Source organism: Phacochoerus africanus, chromosome 5 (assembly GCF_016906955.1).
Source record: "Phacochoerus africanus isolate WHEZ1 chromosome 5, ROS_Pafr_v1, whole genome shotgun sequence".
Classification (NCBI taxonomy): Eukaryota; Metazoa; Chordata; class Mammalia; order Artiodactyla; family Suidae; genus Phacochoerus; species Phacochoerus africanus.
This window is the reverse complement of record NC_062548.1, coordinates 135,879,059-135,895,974: the sequence shown is the minus strand read 5'-3', so window position 1 is coordinate 135,895,974 and position 16,916 is coordinate 135,879,059. Positions and strand designations below refer to the sequence as shown.

The 16,916-nt window shown below is 60.5% G+C and overlaps 1 protein-coding gene across 1 annotated transcript in view; it reads left to right on the top strand.

Annotated features, from left to right (window-relative positions):
- The window catches only part of TRAPPC12 (trafficking protein particle complex subunit 12), a 46,596-nt gene extending 29,936 nt beyond the window's left edge, over positions 1–16,660 (top strand). The window contains exons 6-12 of the mRNA XM_047782715.1: positions 1,128–1,240; positions 5,857–5,929; positions 6,543–6,616; positions 10,166–10,264; positions 11,970–12,070; positions 16,164–16,251; positions 16,379–16,660. Coding sequence (XP_047638671.1) covers positions 1,128–1,240; positions 5,857–5,929; positions 6,543–6,616; positions 10,166–10,264; positions 11,970–12,070; positions 16,164–16,251; positions 16,379–16,621 — 791 coding nt within the window. The 3' untranslated portion in view covers positions 16,622–16,660. The remainder of the gene's footprint in view (positions 1–1,127; positions 1,241–5,856; positions 5,930–6,542; positions 6,617–10,165; positions 10,265–11,969; positions 12,071–16,163; positions 16,252–16,378) is intronic.
- The last annotated feature ends 256 nt before the right edge of the window (positions 16,661–16,916 follow it).

Genomic DNA, 16,916 nt, shown 5'->3' with positions numbered 1-16,916 from the left:
TGTAGCGTCATCAACCAGCCGCAGTCACGATTGCGACGGTCGCGGTTCCGCAACTGCCACCTCTCTCTCCCCAGGCTCCCTGCGCGGCAGAACCTGTCTTCCACGGCGTTCCTCGTTTTTCTTTGTCCTTTGGACCTCGCTCCTTCCCATCCTTATTAAAGACCGTAGAGCATCCTGCAGTTTTCAAGCCAAGAAGAAGCACCGACCCGAAGCCGTCTCAGCGTGGCACGTGCCGGCCCTCGCCGATGGCGAAGGGACGGACGGCTGGCTGACGGAGGCACAGAGGGGCCGAGTGGCTTGTGGCTGTCACACAGCTTGTTGGCTCAGCATCGCTAAAGTCTGCTCCAGGTCTTGCTGTGGCCAAGTCCCTTTCTGAGTGCCCGTGACTGCCCTGCGCTCCGGTTTCCCATCCTTTGTCTCGTTCTGGTCAGTGCCGCTTTGCTCATTTGATGATCTGTAAGGTAAACTTAGGTTGATACTGGCTCAAACCCCAAGTCACGTTAGGAGCTTATCCTGAGGACGCAGCCGCACCCACACCCCGTGGAAGTTCATGTCAACTGCAGCCCCTTTCGGGGAGCCGCCCTCAGGCCCTGCACCAGCCGGCGCTGCCCTGAATGCCTTCCTCCGGCTGCCCGGGCGTCTCAAGGCCAGCTCCCCAGCCCTCCGTGGGGTCGGCTCCCAGGTAGAACTTTGACCCCAGAGCCACAGGCAGGCTGAAGCTCCGTCGCCAGGCCGGCCCTCCGTCCTCGGGACCCGAGACTTACACTCCCATCCCGCCTGGTCCTGCGTCCCCGCTTCTGACTTACCAGCCCCTCCCTTCGCGGCCTCTCCCCATCAGGGAGCCAAGAGGGCAGGCGCCCGTCTCTACCGTTTCGTTCATTTGGGGATCGTTTCCCCACGCCTGGAGCGTAGCTATGGACACAGCAGTGACACCCACTCTGTCCCTGACTCAGACATACGTACATGCAACTTCACAGAGAAAATCAAGACGCGTCTCATGCTTGGTGGCACCGTTGCGACCTTCGCCAGGAATCGAAGGCACCCATCGTCCCTGCGCACGAGTGTCTGCGGACACGCCGGGTCTGGGAGCTCAGGGGAGACTGACGCCCCCTCCACTTCCTTTCCAGGCTCCATGGTGCCCTTCTCCATGCGGATCCTGCACGCGGAGCTGCAGCAGTACCTGGGGAACCCGCAGGAGTCGCTGGACAGGCTGCACCGCGTGAAGGCCGTCTGCAGCAAGGTACCCCCCGCCCCCGCCCGCCCCACCTCCGGAAAGGCAGGTGGTCCTTGTGCTCCGGGCTTGCGCTGTTGCGCCAGGCACTGTTCCGGGGGGGTGGCGAGCGGTTGGGGGCCAGGGCGAGTCCCGAAGCCCTTCCTCTTGGCGTTCCTCGTGAACGAGAGCAGGCGCGCTCTCCCCGGTGTGGAAAGCACGCGTGCGAACCGAGTCCGGGCTGCCAGGCCCTCCCGCGTCCGGCGGAGACCCCGCGCGCCTGTGTGCGGTCAGGGCCGCGTCTAGAGAGATGATGGGTGCGAGGGCTCCAGAGTCGGCACACATCACACCGCGTCGGGACCGCTGTCACACGTGACGCTGCCTCCGAGGGCGGCTGAGGTTCAGAGGGGCCTCGCGACTTACTCTGGGCTGTGAGGGAGTGATTACGTGGAAGACAGCAGGTGGCTCCCGTAGCGGGTGGCGGGGGAAGGGGTGGTCTGGGGGCTCCGTCTCCAGGCGGTGGGCAGCCCGCCCTCCGAGGGCCTCGGTCTGGGCACCGAAGCCAGCCTGCCCTTCCCGAAGCAGCCAGGCCCGGCGGGAAGGGAGGCGTGTCCGTGGAAGCGCTTTGCAGACTATCAGCAAGCGGTAGGCATGCGGCAGCAGGTGGGGTGAGGTCGTTTGTACTGGGGACCTCCTGCTTCCTGTCCCCGCGGCTCTGGGGTCTGCAGGGTCCTCCTCGGTGCCCCCCCACAGGGAGGCAGCCCGGCCTCCTCCGGGCGCGGCCGGCCCCCCGTCCAGCACACAGGCGCACCTGGGCGCCTCGCCCCCCAGCTTTGCATCAGCTGCCAGTTTTTATAACTGAAAAGACAGTAAGAAAACCTTTGCTCTCTTTGAGCAGTTGATGGGGAAATTATGTTATCAATTTGCTTCTTAGATTCTAACACTTTCTTTCTTCTTGATGTTTTTTTTTTTTTTTTTTTTTGCTTTTCAGGGCTGCACCCGCAGCACATGGAGGTTCCCAGGCTCGGGGTCTAATCAGAGCTACAGCTGCCCGCCTACACCCCAGCCACAGCAGCGTGGGATCCGAGCCGCGTCTGTGACCTACACCACAGCTCAGGGCAATGCCGGATCCACTGAGCGAGGCCAGGGATCGAACCTGTGTCCTCGTGGATGCTCATCAGATTCTTTTCCTTGAGCCATGACGGGAACTCCCACCTTCCTTGAGTCTTCAAACGTGGTTCAAGTCTAGTTATTTTCAGAACTGGGAAAACAAAACTTGTGATTGAGAAACGCTGGCTCGGTGATGTCCCAAACTGCGTGCAGGTGACTTTCTAATTGGCTTTCCCTCCGTCCGCATCCGGGGAGTGGGCCTGAGTGCTGAGGCCGCGACCCTCGGCTCCCTCCCGAGCCCCCCCCCCGCCCCCGCCCCCGCCCCGTGGTCCGCACTCTCCCTGCATCGCCCACACCCCGCACCTGCCCCCACGTGCGAGGTCCCCGTGACGGGAGGGCCTGGTGTCGGCTCGGACCGGGCTCTGGACGGCCCCCTGCCCCTCTGGAGTCCCACTGCAGACACTCATCTCCCCGCCCAGCTTCAGTTTGTGCCTGGTGACCTTGGAACGGATGCTCTAAGCTTTGGTCACGCGTGTCCCCTTGATGGTGCCAGGGTGGGTGCAGCTGCACTTGCTTCTGTGAGAAATCCGTCTCAGTGGGTTCAGGGGTCAGTGGGACCCTCACTGGAGGGGGGGGTGGGGGGGTCAAGCGGGAAGAGGGGCATCTCGTGGGAACATCCCTCCCGGGGCCAGGTTTTTCCTCCGCCCCTGCTCGGCTCCGCCCCTGCCGCGTGCCCAGCAAGCCTCCCGCCAGACCCAGAGGAGGCCGAGTGGGACCCGGGTCCAGGCCCACCACCACCGCAAAGCTCTGCTTCCTGGTCCAGGCCGCGTCTCTGCCCTTTGCTGTTGACATGCGTGCTGCAGGCCCAGTGTGCTCTGAGGTCACAGCGGGAAGAGCCCGTGGGGACGTCCTCATTTGGAAATCTGCCCCTTTGGAAATTCCAGCTTGCATCACGGGAAATCCAGCACAGGGAGCCCTCAGCAGCCCCAAAGCAGCATGAAGTCTGATGTGCCAAGGTGACCCTCAGGGTCCCCCAGCTTCGTGACAGTCCTGCCCTGACGCCGACACGGCAGCCCAGCAGCAGGCAGGCTTCCGTGGCACGGAGCGGTCAGGCCTTGCTTATCCTGCATCCCGTGTTCTCACCCTCTGACTTGCGCGGAGGAGGGCAGCTGGCCTGCAGGTTGCGCAGCCCTTCCTGGCAGAGTGACCGGCCTGTCTAGGCCTTGAGCCGCCCACCTGTGCAGGAGGCGGCCGGCAGCTGCCTCGGGGCGGCCGTGTGGTCGGATCACGATGCGGGCCAGTGACCGCGCGCGACACCCAGTCGTCAGCTGTTAATATGGCCTGTGTTCCAGGAGCCCGGGCGCCAGTGGGAAAGGACTGACCCAGAGAAGTCTAGGCTCTCTAGGGAGACCCGGTCTGGAGTCAGCGGGGAATCAGTCCACGGCCTGGGAGTTGGGCCCGCCCCCAGGGGTCTGTGTGCTGGAAGCTTCACACATAATACCCGTTCCCCAGACCTACGCACCCACCACCCGTGGAGGCTGACAAGGGACAGGTGCAAAGGCACTGGGGTGGCCCGGAGCTCATCGGAAATACAGGCTTTGGGGCTATGCCCTGCCTGAGACTCAGAGCCTGAAATTTAACGCACCAGGGCCCACAGACTTCTGGGATTTCTGGAGGAGGTGTGGACGGGGCCTTCCCTCGGGCTGCTGGAGGTTTCTGGGAACCCAGAAATGTTCATAAGTGACCCAGCAAAGGTGTCAGTTATCCTAGGCCGTCACCCTTCCCCTCCCAGGAGAGCGGCAGAGAATTCAGAACGCGAGTTTGGTCTCTCTATAAGGAACAGGCTACAAGTCGCCTTTTTTTTTTTTTTTTTTGTCTTTCGTCTATTTTTTGTTGTTGTTGTTGTTGTTGCTATTTCTTGGGCCGCTCCCGCGGCATATGGAGGTTCCCAGGCTAGGGGTCGAATCGGAGCTGTAGCCACCGGCCTACGCCAGAGCCACAGCAACGCGGGATCCGAGCCGCGTCTGCAACCTACACCACAGCTCATGGCAACGCCGGATCCTTAACCCACTGAGCAAGGGCAGGGACGGAACCTGCAACCTCATGGTTCCTAGTCGGATTCGTTAACCACTGCGCCACGACAGGAACTCCCAAGTCGCCTTTTTGAACTGTTTGGTGATACATGGGGTCGGGCAGCTGGGCTGTTGGTTCAGGCTTAGAGTTTCCTCCTTGGGCGAAACACGGCCCCTGTGCCCGAAGTCTCTTGCCCACCCCGCCCTGCTGTCAGGGTGCGCTGGCGTCTGTGACGGCCCTCCCAGGATGGGCGTGGGGGTGCCATGGGGGTAGGGGTCCTGCAGCAGCAGGGATCCCCCGCGCGCGACCTGCCGGGGCTGGAGAAATGGTTCCCCATCTCCCTCAGCCGACGCCTGGCACCCCTCAGGGTCTCAAGGCTGCGCGCACGGGGTGCTCTGTGCTGTAAATGGGAGGAGGGGGCCGGGGTGTGTCCTGGTGGCCGGCAGAGGAGCTGCAAAAACAGGAGGTTATCGGATGAGGATTGACCCCAGCGGACTCGGCCCTGTCGAGGTCGTGGCAGGGCCGGCAGGGGAGAGAAGGCAGGGGTGCATTGAACTCCTAGATGCTGAGGTTTTCATTACTTGTTTCAAGCCCCCCTCCTCCACCGCCCCCACCCCAAGATTCACCCCGGCCATGGGTCAGGGCCCCCAGCCCGGCCCTCGCCCACAGCCCCCACTGCGCTGCAGATTCCAGGCTCTGTAGCTGTGGCTGGTGTCACTGCCGGGCCGGGCCGGACCCTCTGCTGTGCGCGTGGCCCCCGAGGCCTCCTGTTTTCTTCCCCGGTACCTCTGGTCCCTGTCCCTTCCCTTCGTTCCCACCCTGCAACGTGGTCCCAGCATGGTCTCCCTTGTTTCCGGGTCAGCTTCTGGCTTTGTGGTCAGTTACCAGAAGACAGACTCCTTGAAAGGTGTCATTCGACCTGGCTGGGACCAGCTTGCTCATCTTCACGCGGTCACCACTGAACCCCGGCTGTGTCCCGAGTGGTCACGTGCTCACGGCAACGTGTCCCCACCTGGTGTGTGGCCCTGGGCCTGCAGTGAGCTGGGTGTTTGGGGCCTGTTAGCTGGCAGGACCCACTGAGCCAGAGGGTGTTGCCCGAGGCCCGAGGCCTCAGGTCGGTCGTCCCACGGCCGGGACAGGAGAGGCCGGCTTGCGGTTGGCCCTCTCGGCCTCTCCCCAGCAAAGTGTGTCTGCCGTGGTCGCCTTTCCGCCTCCGCCTGCCTCTAAGACATCCCTGCCCAGATCACAGAGGCCGCAGCTTCTCCTTTCACGGAAAGCAGTTCCCACAGGCGGCGACCCAGAGCCCTGAGCCAAAAGGGAAACGACGGACGTGACGGAGGCCACGTGTCCCTGTGAAACGGTCCTGGACAGACAGGCTTCCGGGGACAGCGGCCGCTCCGGGGAGGCCCTGCGACGGAGCCTCGGAGCAGCCTCACGCTCGGTCTCTCCTGAAATCCCCGCAGATCCTGGCGAACCTGGAGCAGGGCCTCGCGGAGGACGGGGGCATGAGCAGCATGGCACAGGAGAACCGGCAAGGTCAGTGGCCGCCCGGCCGACCACAGCCCCTCCCTGTCCCCCGCCTGTCGTCCTCCCGCCGCGCTTCACCCTCTCGCCCTCGGCTCCTCCGCCCTTCCCGGGAGAGGCCAGCATCTGGCATGAGCATCTTCTCTGGGGGATTGTCGTCCCAGAATGGACCCCTGGTCTGGCCTTAGAAGGAAGGTCCGTTTAAGGCAAGCTGGCCCAGTTACTGTCATTCAGACACGTCCGGGTCCTGCTCTCCCTGGCCCGAGGGGACAGCGGCTGAACCGCCTGGCCGCACACCACCCGCTCCCCGCTTCTCGACCCCCCGCCCCCCGACCCGGCCTCCAGAGCCTGGCCAAGCAGACGGAGAGAGGAGCTGTCGCTTCCCGTTAAAACGGCGAGGCCGCCGGCCCAGGCACAGGCCCAGCCACTCTCTCACCAGCTGTCCAGCCTGGGAACGTGGCCCAGGTTTGATGAAGGGACCTGTCCGCCCTGAAGCTGGGCGGTCCGTCCCCCTCCCGTTTTCCTTGCTCCTCCCAGAGCCGAAAGCCCGGGGACAGAGGGGCCACTGTCCCCATCAGGGCTAATGGACAGCCCCACCGCGCACTCACTGTCTCCTCTCTTGCAGCCTCCGTGCAGCTGTGGCGGTCCCGCCTGGGCCGGGTCACCTGCTCCATGGCCAACTGCCTGCTGCTCATGAAGGTATGACCCTCGGGGGCGGGGGGACCCCGTGGCAGGAGAGGCACCCCAAGGCAGCAGGAGGGGCTGCGGAGCCGGAAGGCCGCTGACACGCTCAGGCCCGGCGCACTTGAACTTGTGCTAAAGGAATGTCAGTAGACGGGAGACTTGACACTGGCAGGTTTCACTCTTCTAACGGGGTCTGGGCGATGGAATTGAAATCCTCGTTCATGCTATCAAATCCTTGCCCTGCTTCTCTCTGAATTCGTCCCCAGCAAGGCAGCCTCTGTTCCCCGGGGTTAGAGGAGGTGGTGGCCTCCTCTGACCTGACCAGACCCTCCACAGCCCCAGCCTCAGGAGACAGGCTGCCCCTTGAGACATGCCCCTTAGGCCCCAGTGCTGGGCGCCCCGAGGACCAGGAGGCTGAACCAGCCCCAGCCGAGGGCACGTGACCTTCCTTCTCCCGTCTGTCCCCTCCCCAGGCAGGCCCGCCCCCGCTCACAGCCCCATTGGGAGCAGTGGGGGCCGAAGGCTGCTGCTGCCCAGATCCTTGGCTGCAATTGCCCAGAGCAGGTCCTGGCTTTTCAGCACAGCAGGCCAGTTGCCCGGCGGAGAAATGTGCTCTGGGAGCTGGGGTTTAACCCCGACGGGCCGCCCCCCAGGAGGACCATGTCCTGGGGCAGCTGTAGGTCCCCTCAAGGAGGCCTCGCTGCGTGTCCTGGGGGCCTCACCTTCCATGCACCCCCTGAGCTGCCGTGATACTGGGGTGCAGACCACCTCGCATCCCTCTCAGCTCTGGGCCCCAGAGCCGCCCCTGAAACTAGGCACAGAAGCTGGACAGCGTGGGTGGCGGAGCCCTGGTTCTCTAGGTTCCTTCCTCCTGTCCACTCCTGACCCTGCAGGTGGGACCTGTCCCTCGTGCCACTGGCAGCTTGATGGCTTACACAGAGAAACAAATTGTAAATTCACAGGCGGATGTCTCATTGATCTCGAGCTGAAACTCCTCAGGAGGGATCTCCAGCTCCACCGGAGGGCTTTTTTGTGCATTGTTGAGGCACAGGCATAGAAAATTCTGGGAGGAGAACCATCCTCTTTGCTGTGCTGTGGGAGCAGTGGCACCAGAGCAGGTCTTCTCCCTATGGCGTCGCGGCTCAGACATACTTTTACAGCAGATGCGGTTTAATTTGAAATTTTAGGCTATTTCATTGTCGAGTTAAAAAAAGTGAAGAATTTTAACAATGAAAGCCTCAGTGAGGACGTGCGTCCTGCCGCCATCTAGTGGGCGCACCCAGCATTACAGCAGCGTGAGGCCCCAACACGTGGGCTGTCGTGTTAATCAAATTATGCGTATATGGACTAACAATGAGTTCTTCCATCAGCCAGTTAATTATTTTGAATAACATTTCTATTACAGTGAAATAACTACTAATATAGCTTTTTAACGAGGAGCAGTCTTCATACGTCCCGCCCCGAATATGTGCATGGAAACCATCAGGCAGCGTGGCGTGTGCCCCAGAGCCTGGAGACCCCACCCGTCTCACGGGTGCACGGTGTCCCCTCCGCTCCTGGGGCTCATGCGGCCTTGGTGCCTCGCGGGCATCCACACGGGCGCAGGTCCCGCCTGCCCAGCCCGCTCAGGCATCGAGGGACCGGGCAGCTCCTCCTTGCCAGCATCACCCTGCCCAGCCTTCCGCGGAGCTGCTGGAAGACGAGGTGAAGACAGGTCAAACAGGTCTGTTCCTGCGGGCAGGCCTCGCGCAGCCGAGCTCAGAGCCACGTCTGCAGAGCTCTTTTCAGCCCTTTTCCCTTAAAGGGACCCCGTCTCCTCACCTCTGGTACGCAGACAGTGGCGGGACGTGGTGATCGGGGCCCGAAGCTCTGACAAGCTCCCGCTCCAGTGTGTGGGCGGCGGGACTCCTTGGAGCCTGCTGGAGTCCGTCTCCGTGGCTGCAGCAGCTCCCAGGCAGCCCCGTGACCCTGCAGCTGCCCACGGCCCCCCTCCTCTGACCTCAGTGGTGCCAACGCCTGTGGGTCTGCCCCCAGGTGCTGACCCAGGAGAGCCCTGCTTAAGCAGAACCGCAGCCAAATAGCTCCATCAAGGGTCGGGGCTTGGTTTTTAAAACCCGCCCTTTCCATTTCCAATTGTCGTCTGCTACATTGACGCCTGGCCTGGAGCGCCCAAACGTGAGGTTGAAAGGCAGTGACCCGGCCAGAAAGCCATTCTGGAAGGGGCGCTGACGTGCCCCCTCCCCACCAGCAAGGACAGCAGAACCTCCAGGGCCCCGGGCTCGGCCCACAGCGTCACCTGAGTGAGACTCACAGGCCAGGATGAACATGGGCGAGATCCAGGGCCACGCGGTGCCAACTAACAAGATCTGAAAGTAAGGGCTGGAGCAGGTGATTCTCAGATGCTCCGAGGTCTCCCCGACGCCCTGGAAGTCTAGAGCTCGGCTGGAGCCAGGCCCACAGCCCGTGAGGGTGCCCGCACTGGCAGCCAGGCACCCGGAGTCAGGGTGCCCTCATTCACACACTCACCCTGCACGGGGCAGCGGCGGCAGGAGCCAGAGGCCGAGGGGGCCGGGCAGGTGCAGCAGCTCCCTGCGCCCCCACGCGTAAGCACCGTGCCTTCTGATGAGCGGCGCTCAAAGCCGCCGGACTGGAGAGTCTTTTCCCTTTTTTTTTTCCGCTAAACTGGAATTGTCCTTGTCATCCGTCTGTCTTGTAAGATCCCACCTCCAAACTAGTGATTCCAGTACCAGTTTGCATGAAGGGTGAAAACGTGGAAGAACAAAGAAGGAAGAGTCCCACTGGGGTTGCACAGAGACTCAGACTACGGCTGTGGCCCTGTGTGTTGCTGAGCAAGCGTTATAACCAAGTCGAGAAACCGAGCTGCCAACATGAGTTGGCACTGCATCCGCTCGTCAGACCAGACGGTGACCCTGCGTCCGAGAGCTCAGGGTGTCCCTGTGACTCTGGCAAGATGGCATCTCACACCTGAGATTCGATGGCTTCCACCTCTGCTTGTGGACTCTGCTCACAACGGCCCCGCGCCCAGCCGGCCTTGGCTGGGCACCCAATGGGGACACAGGAGAATGGGGAAGGGAGAGGTGATGGCACGGCCAGGAGCACAGAGCTGTCCTGGTGCCCCCATGATGCCCGGCACCCTCCTCCCGTGAGAACCAGCGCGCTCTCCCCGCCCAGCTGTCTCACTGGGCTTTTGTTACATTTAAGAACTTTCTCTCTCAAGTTCTAGCAAAGAAAATGTTGAAGAGACACTGTGAATAAATTGGGGGTATGTTTATGGCAGGTGGAGACAAGATTCACTTAACAGTTTTGTTGGGAAGGAGTCCAGGTGAAACACGAAGTGCCCAACCTGAAGCCGCGGGGCAGAGCCGGGCTTTCGGGATGCTGGTTACACGCAGGGCCCAGAGCCTGTTGGCCGCACCCGCCTGGGCCAGCTCCCCTCCCCAGGTGGTGTGTCCCCTCCCTGTGAGTCTGCAGGTGCTTGACCTCCTGCGAACGTGTTCGAAGGAGCACCACCATTAACTCTGGAATGTTCCCTGGGCCCCGCAGGATTACGTGCTGGCCGTGGACGCCTACCACTCGGTCATCCAGTACCTACCGGAGCAGGAGCCCCAGGTGCTGAGCTGCATCGGCCGGATTTTCCTCCAGGTAAGGGGCCGGGGGCTGGGTGTGAGCTCTCAGGTTTAAGGAAGGAACGCTGCCGAAGCAGAAGTCTGTGCCCAGTGGTGCTGCTGTGGCTCCCGAGTGTTAAGCCCTCCAGCTTTGACATGCTAGGAAGCCACTTGCTAAGCATGAATGTACACACACGTTCATCTAGGAGGCGCTGAGAGGGAGCACTGAGAAATCGTCCTGCTGCAGTTAGGAAAGTGCCGGCAAACCACCAAGAATCTTATTTAACGTGGCTGATAGTAAGTCACTGGTGTTTTGCTGGAAAGAGCGCCCCAGTCCGCGTGGATGGACGGAAGACGTCCTGTGTGGAGCCATGGTCCCGGGCACAGAGCCCGACGTGCCCGCTTTGCCAAGAAGGGCACAGCACCAGGGCGCGCTTAGCTGACGAGGTGGAGAAGGGGTGCAGGCACCCAGGACGGCGGCCCATGCCTGCGGGTGTCTCTGTCCCCCCTCAGTCTCTTAGGGCTTCTGCGTGACCCCCAGAGCTCAGGGCGGAGCGTCCTGGGCCATCCGCTATGGTCGGAGGAAGGGCGGGCGCACCAGAGCAGGCGCTGGCCCTTGGCCCCAGGGGTACCACCAGCTCAGGTTACAGATGGGCGGGCTGAGGCTTCCCGGGGGCGTGACCTGCCTGAGGAACGAGGGCTCTCGGAGCTGGGGCAGGTCTGTTCACTGATGCGGGGTCTGCCCTCCATGCGCATGCGCCCCCGCCCCGCCCAGGGGACAGGGAAGGCCTCGGGGTCCCCACCCCGGGCTCAGAGTGAGGTGCGGGGGGCAGGAACGCGGGCGCCGCCGGCGTGTGAAGCAGCCGGGCTTCTCTCTGCTCCCGGTGCTTCTCCAGGGGAGCCTGCGCAGCGCGGCTGGAGCTGCGAAGCCCCCTGTGCGTTTGTGTCCTCTCGCCATCAGGTGGCCTCGTCCATTGGTCCCCGCGTGCTTTGCTGCGTCTCTGCCCCCGCGGGAAGGCGAGCGCAGACCAGCCTGGTTGGTAGGGGCTGCGGCTGGCTGGGCTTCAGACCAAAGGAAGGAGGGGCCGCCGGCAGGGCTGCCCTCGGGGATCACAGAGCCTGTGCGCGCCCAGGCCCTGACCAGGACGCGCAGGGGTCGGCAGGTCCCGTGTGCGCCTCCGGCAGCGGGTTCTGCCCCCACCAGGCAGTGCCAGGCTGATTCCGAGGGCACCTAGCCCAGGGTCGGGGAGGGGCGTCTGATGGAACAGGCCCCGTCCACTTGCTCGGAAGCCCTTCGTGCCTTCACGGTCGGCGTCTAAGCACAAATCGCCGCACAGGGACTTGGATCCTCAGGCAGTTCTAGGTCTTTCTGGACCACAGGCTGCTGGGCCGGGTTCAGCTCAGGGCCAAGGACCGGGTTCAGCTCTCCCTCCCCCAGGCTGGCCTTGCACGTTGCCCTCCGCTGCCCTCTGGGCCCTGAAGCCCTGACCTGCCCAGAACCCACGCCCCACCCTCGGGGCTCCAGACTCACTTTCAAGCATGTAGATGCTGACAATCCGCCGTAGCCTAAGCAGCTCTTGCTTAAAAAAAAAAAAAAAAAAAGTAATCGGTGAATGGTTTTCAGAGTCTTACGCGCCTGATACGTAACCGTCCTCAGTGTCCCACAGGATATTAGGGAGCCATGTATGTGATGTTGACGGAACGTTGTCACCTGCACTGACTGGAGAATTTTCTCGAAGCAGATTGGAGACATAAAAACAGCTGAAAAGTATTTTCAAGACGTGGAGAAAGTAACACAGAAGTTGGATGGACTACAGGGTAAAATAATGGTTTTAATGAACAGGTACGCATGTTTTTGTTCTTTCTTCCAGTTTTACTGAGGCGTAGTTGACGTACAGCAGCCTCACGTTTAAGGCTGCAGCCTGACGTGGGTCTCTGGGCGTCGTGACGGGATGCTCACGGGACGGTGAGGGAACATCCGTCGCCTCACGTAGACGACGCCCGAGGGCTCGCCCTGGGCGACGCTCGCACCCCCCGTGGGCGCTGTTCCGTGTGCTCGTGTTGGACCCGGTACCGAGGCACTCGCCTAGAACTGCCCTCGGCGTCCGTGGGCCGCCCGCCGCCTCCCCGCAGCCCCCCCGCCGCCGGCCGCAGGCCCCACCCCTGTGAGCGCGTCTGGCTCTGAAGTGCGGCTGACCTGCAGCGCGGCGCCGGCTCCCGCCACCCGCGAGGGTGCTTGGCTATGTGCTCGGCTTTCACACGGACGCCACGGTAAACCCAGTCACCGTGTGCCCCCAGACAGAGATGCCACACAGTCGCCGACCGCGCTTCCCCCACCCCGTGATTGCGTCCCCGTGACTCGTTTGCTGGGGCCGGGGCGTTTCTGCCTCCTGCCCCCCCCAGCTGCCTCCTTCTGCTCCCCCCACCGCCCTCCCCCTAGCGCCCGCCTGCTGGGTCTCTGCGTCTGGGGGCGCTGCTTTGTTCGGCTGGGGTCGAGACGCCACAGCCAGTGAAGTCACTCACTGTCTTGGTCCCGCTCACTTAGCGCAGCGCCCCCGGGCCCACCCGTGTTGCTGCAGATGACGAGATTTCACTTTGGGGGTAGTTTCCATTTGGAGGATACTGAGTCGGGGGTAGTTACGAACCCGACTTAGTATCCAGGAGGACACGCGTTCAGTCCCTGGCTTCTTCCTTCAGTGGGTCAAGGATCTCGTGTTGCCATGAGCAGCTGTGGAGGCTGGAAGCTGTAGCTCTGATCCTACCCCAAGCCCAGGAACTTCCATGTGCTGCAGGTGAAGCCCTAAAAAAAAAAAAAAAAATCATGACTAATACTCCATTGTGTGTGTGTGTGTGCACACGTGCGTGTCGTCTTTCCCCTTTGGTGGACACTTAGGTTGCTTCCATGTGTTGGAAATTGTAAATAACGCTGCAGTGAACGTCGGGGCGCACGTGCTTTTCTAGTGAGTGCTTTGTTTTTTTCGGGTAAGTCGCCAGGAGTGGAGGGGCAGGGTCACACGGTCACTCTGTTCCCAGTGGTCTGAGGAACCTCCGCCCTGCGCTCCGCAGCGCCTGCGCCCGCGGGCTCTCCCGCCGGCAGCGCACAGCGGTGCCTTTTTCCCTGCATCCGCCCAGCGCCCGTTGTCCGTCACCGCGTTGAGAGGAGCCGTCCTGACGGGTGCGAGGTGACAGCTCCCCGCGTGGATGTGCGCTTCCCTGGGTAGTGGTGCCGCGCATCTCCTCGGGTGCCTGTTGGCCGTCCGCGTGTCCTCCTTGGGAAATTGTCTACTCTGATCCTCTGCCTACTTTGTAAATTTTTTTAGAATTTTTTATGGCTGCACCTGCAGCATCTGGAAGTCCCTGCGCCAGGGACTGAACCCAAGCCACAGCTGTAACCACTGCTTCAACTCTGACAATGCCAGATTCCTTACCCACTGTGCCACAGCGGGAACGCCTTCTGCCCATTTTTTAATCAAGCTTATTCTTTTTCTGCTTTTTACGGCCACACCTGCAGCATATGGAAGGTGCCAGGCTAGGGGTCAAATCAGAGCTATAGCTGCCGGCCTACACCACAGCCACAGCCATGCAGGATCCCTGACCCACTGAGTGAGGCCAGGGATCGAACCCACATCCTTGTGGATACGAGGCAGATTCATTTCCACGGCGCCATGGCAGGAACTCCTTTGCGCGCTCTCGGATGTTGGCTCTTACCCCTGATTGGTCACGTCACTTGCAGATATTGTCTCCCATTCAGAAGGGTGTCCTTTTTGTTTTGCCAGTGCTCTCGTTTCCTTTGCTGTGCAAAAGCTCGTAAGTGTAATTAGCCAGCACTTTTTTATTTCTTGTTTTATTTCCATTCCTCTAGGAGATGGATCCAAAAAATATTGCTGTGGTTTATGTCAAAGAGTGTTCCTTCTGTGTTCTCTAGGAGTCTTGTGGCTTCTAGTCTTACATTTAGGGCTTTTATCCATTTTGAGTTTATGTCTGTGTTTGGTGTTAGAGAATGTTCTAATTTCAGATCTTACGTAGAGCTGTCCAGGTTTCCCAGAACCACTTAGGGAAGCGATTGTCTTTTCTCCACTGTAGGTTCTTGTCTCCTCTGTCATAGGTTAATTAACCATGAGTGTATGGGGTTGTTTCTGGGCTTTTGTCCTGTCCATTGATCTACGTTTTGGTTTTGTGCCCGTGCTGTGCTGTTTTGATGACTGTACCTTTGCAGTATGATCCGAAGTCAGGGAGCCTTCTTCCTGGAGCTCTGTACTTATTTCTCAAGATTGTTGTGGCTGAGGTCTCGTGTTTCTACACCAATTTTCAAATTTTTTGTTTTAGGGAATTCCTGCTGTGGCTCAGTAGGCTAGGATCTGACATTGCCGCAGCTATGGCGTAGGTCACAGTTGTGGCTCGGATTCAGGCCCCGGCCCAGGAACTTCCATGTGCCACGGGTGTGGCCTAAAAAGGAAAAGACATGATTTGTTCTAGTCCCGTGAACGACACCATTGGCGGTTTGGTGGGAACTGCATTGACGCCGTCCATCACCCTGGGGTGTGGTCGTTTTGACGGTATCGGTTCTTCTAACCCAGGAGCACGGAGCGTCTTCCCGTCTCTCTGTGTCATGCTCAGTTTTCTCATTAGTGTTTTGTTTTGTTTTCTGATTTATTCCTCCGTATGTATTTTATCCTTTTTGATGTGACAGTAAATAATTTTTCTTTTCTTTTTTTTTTTTTTTTTTTTGGCTTTTTAGGGCTACACCTGTGGCATATGGAGTTCCCAAGGCTAGGGGTCTAATCGGAGCTACAGCTGCCGACCTACACCGCAGCTCACGGCAACACCGGATTCTTAACCCACTGAGCGAGGCCGTGGAGCAGACCCGCAACCTCCTGGTTCCTAGTCGGGTTCGCTTCCGCTGCGCCACGACGGGACCTCCCTTCGTTTTTCTTTCTGATAGTCTGTTTTTAGTGTAAAGAAAGGCAAGGGATGTCTCTTAACTTCGTGTTTCAAATTGGATGAACTACAGGATAAAACAATGGTTTTGACAAATAGGTTTGCGTTTTTTATTGACCATTTTCTCCAACGTCCCATCAAGGTAAACTGCACAGCAGAGCCGGCTCTGTCCTGGGCTCCATCAGGGGCCCAAGAAGTGTGTTTCCTGGAGTCGCGGTTGGATTCCTTTAGTCATAAAGTTCTCTAAGATTTTTTTTTCTCTTGGGTTTTAAAGTGCTACTTTATGCTGCCTCCAGTTTTCAGCATAAATGTGTATAAATTTTAGTATCTCTAGTGCACCAGCCATTCTAATGCCTGTGGGTTGGTGTCTGTGGTTGGCTTTTATGAGTAAAACAGTCCACTATAAAGTGAGGCTTTGTGTGGGTGGGTTTATGCTCATTAACATGAAGCTATTTTTAAAAAAAGGGCCAAAAAAATGGGAGTTCTTGTTGTGGCTCAGTAGGTAAGGAACCCAGCTAGTATCCATGAGTATCTGGGTTCGATCCCTGGCCTCGCTCAGTGGGTTAAGGATCCAGCGTTGCCGTGAGATGCAGTGTAGGTCGCAGATATGGCTCCGATCCCGTGTTGCTGGGGCTGTGGTGTAGGCTGGCAGCTGTAGCCCAGATTCAACCCCTAGCCTGGCAACCTCCAGATGCTATGCGTGTGGCCCTAAAAAAAAAAAACCATCATAATGAAGCTACTGCCTGGGGTGAAGCTCCCACAAGGAGAGAGTCCAGGTGGAGCAGGGACCAGGCTGTCCAGCAGGAGGTGATCTGGGTGAGGCTCCGACGCCTAGAGGACGAGGAGGCAGACCCCCTGCCCTTCGCCCCCCGAGCGCATGCCCCCCACAGCGTCTGGACAGCCCTGAGCCCCGTGCCCAGGGGACGCCCTGAGGGGCAAACGCCCTCCCGTGCGCACAGCGCGTCCTGCCCAGTTCTTTACATGCTGCTTGTTTCCAGAGCTTTCCTCCACCTCGGTCAGAACAACTTTGCAGAAGCCCACAGGTTCTTCACGGAAGTCCTAAGGATCCAGCCAACAAACGCGGTGGTAAGACACGGAGCTGGGGGCGGGAGGCGCACCCGGGCCGGGGAGGGGGGCACCCGCAGGGGCTGGGGGTGGGGGGTCCTGCCCCCCCCCCCACAGAGCCCCGCATGTCCCCCCCACCCCCCCGCAGGCCAACAACAACGCGGCCGTGTGCCTGCTGTACCTGGGCAAGCTCAAGGACTCGCTGCGGCAGCTGGAGGCCATGGTGCAGCAGGACCCGCGGCACTACCTGCACGAGAGCGTGCTCTTCAACCTGGCCACCATGTACGAGCTGGAGTCCTCGCGGAGCCTGCAGAAGAAGCAGGCGCTGCTCGAGGCCGTGGCCAGCAAGGAGGGGGACTGCTTCAACACACAGTGCCTCAAGCTGGCCTAGGCCCCGCCACGGCCGCCAGTAAAGCCTCCCGCCCCCGTGCTTGCGGCTGCGTCTCTTGGTCTTGCCCGGCCCGGCCAAGGCCCGGGCCGAGCTGGCCGTCCGCACGCAGGGTGAACATGGCCCGGGGCTGCGGGGGGCGGGACGCGGCGGGCCCCGCGCGTGGACTGCTTCGGAACAGCTCAGAGAAGAGCTGAGCAACATAGCAAGGCCCGCTGGCTCTGTGCCGAACGTCCTAGAGGCCTGGACAGTGCGCACGGACCACAGACCCCGTGCCACCGTGTGTGGGCCCCTATCA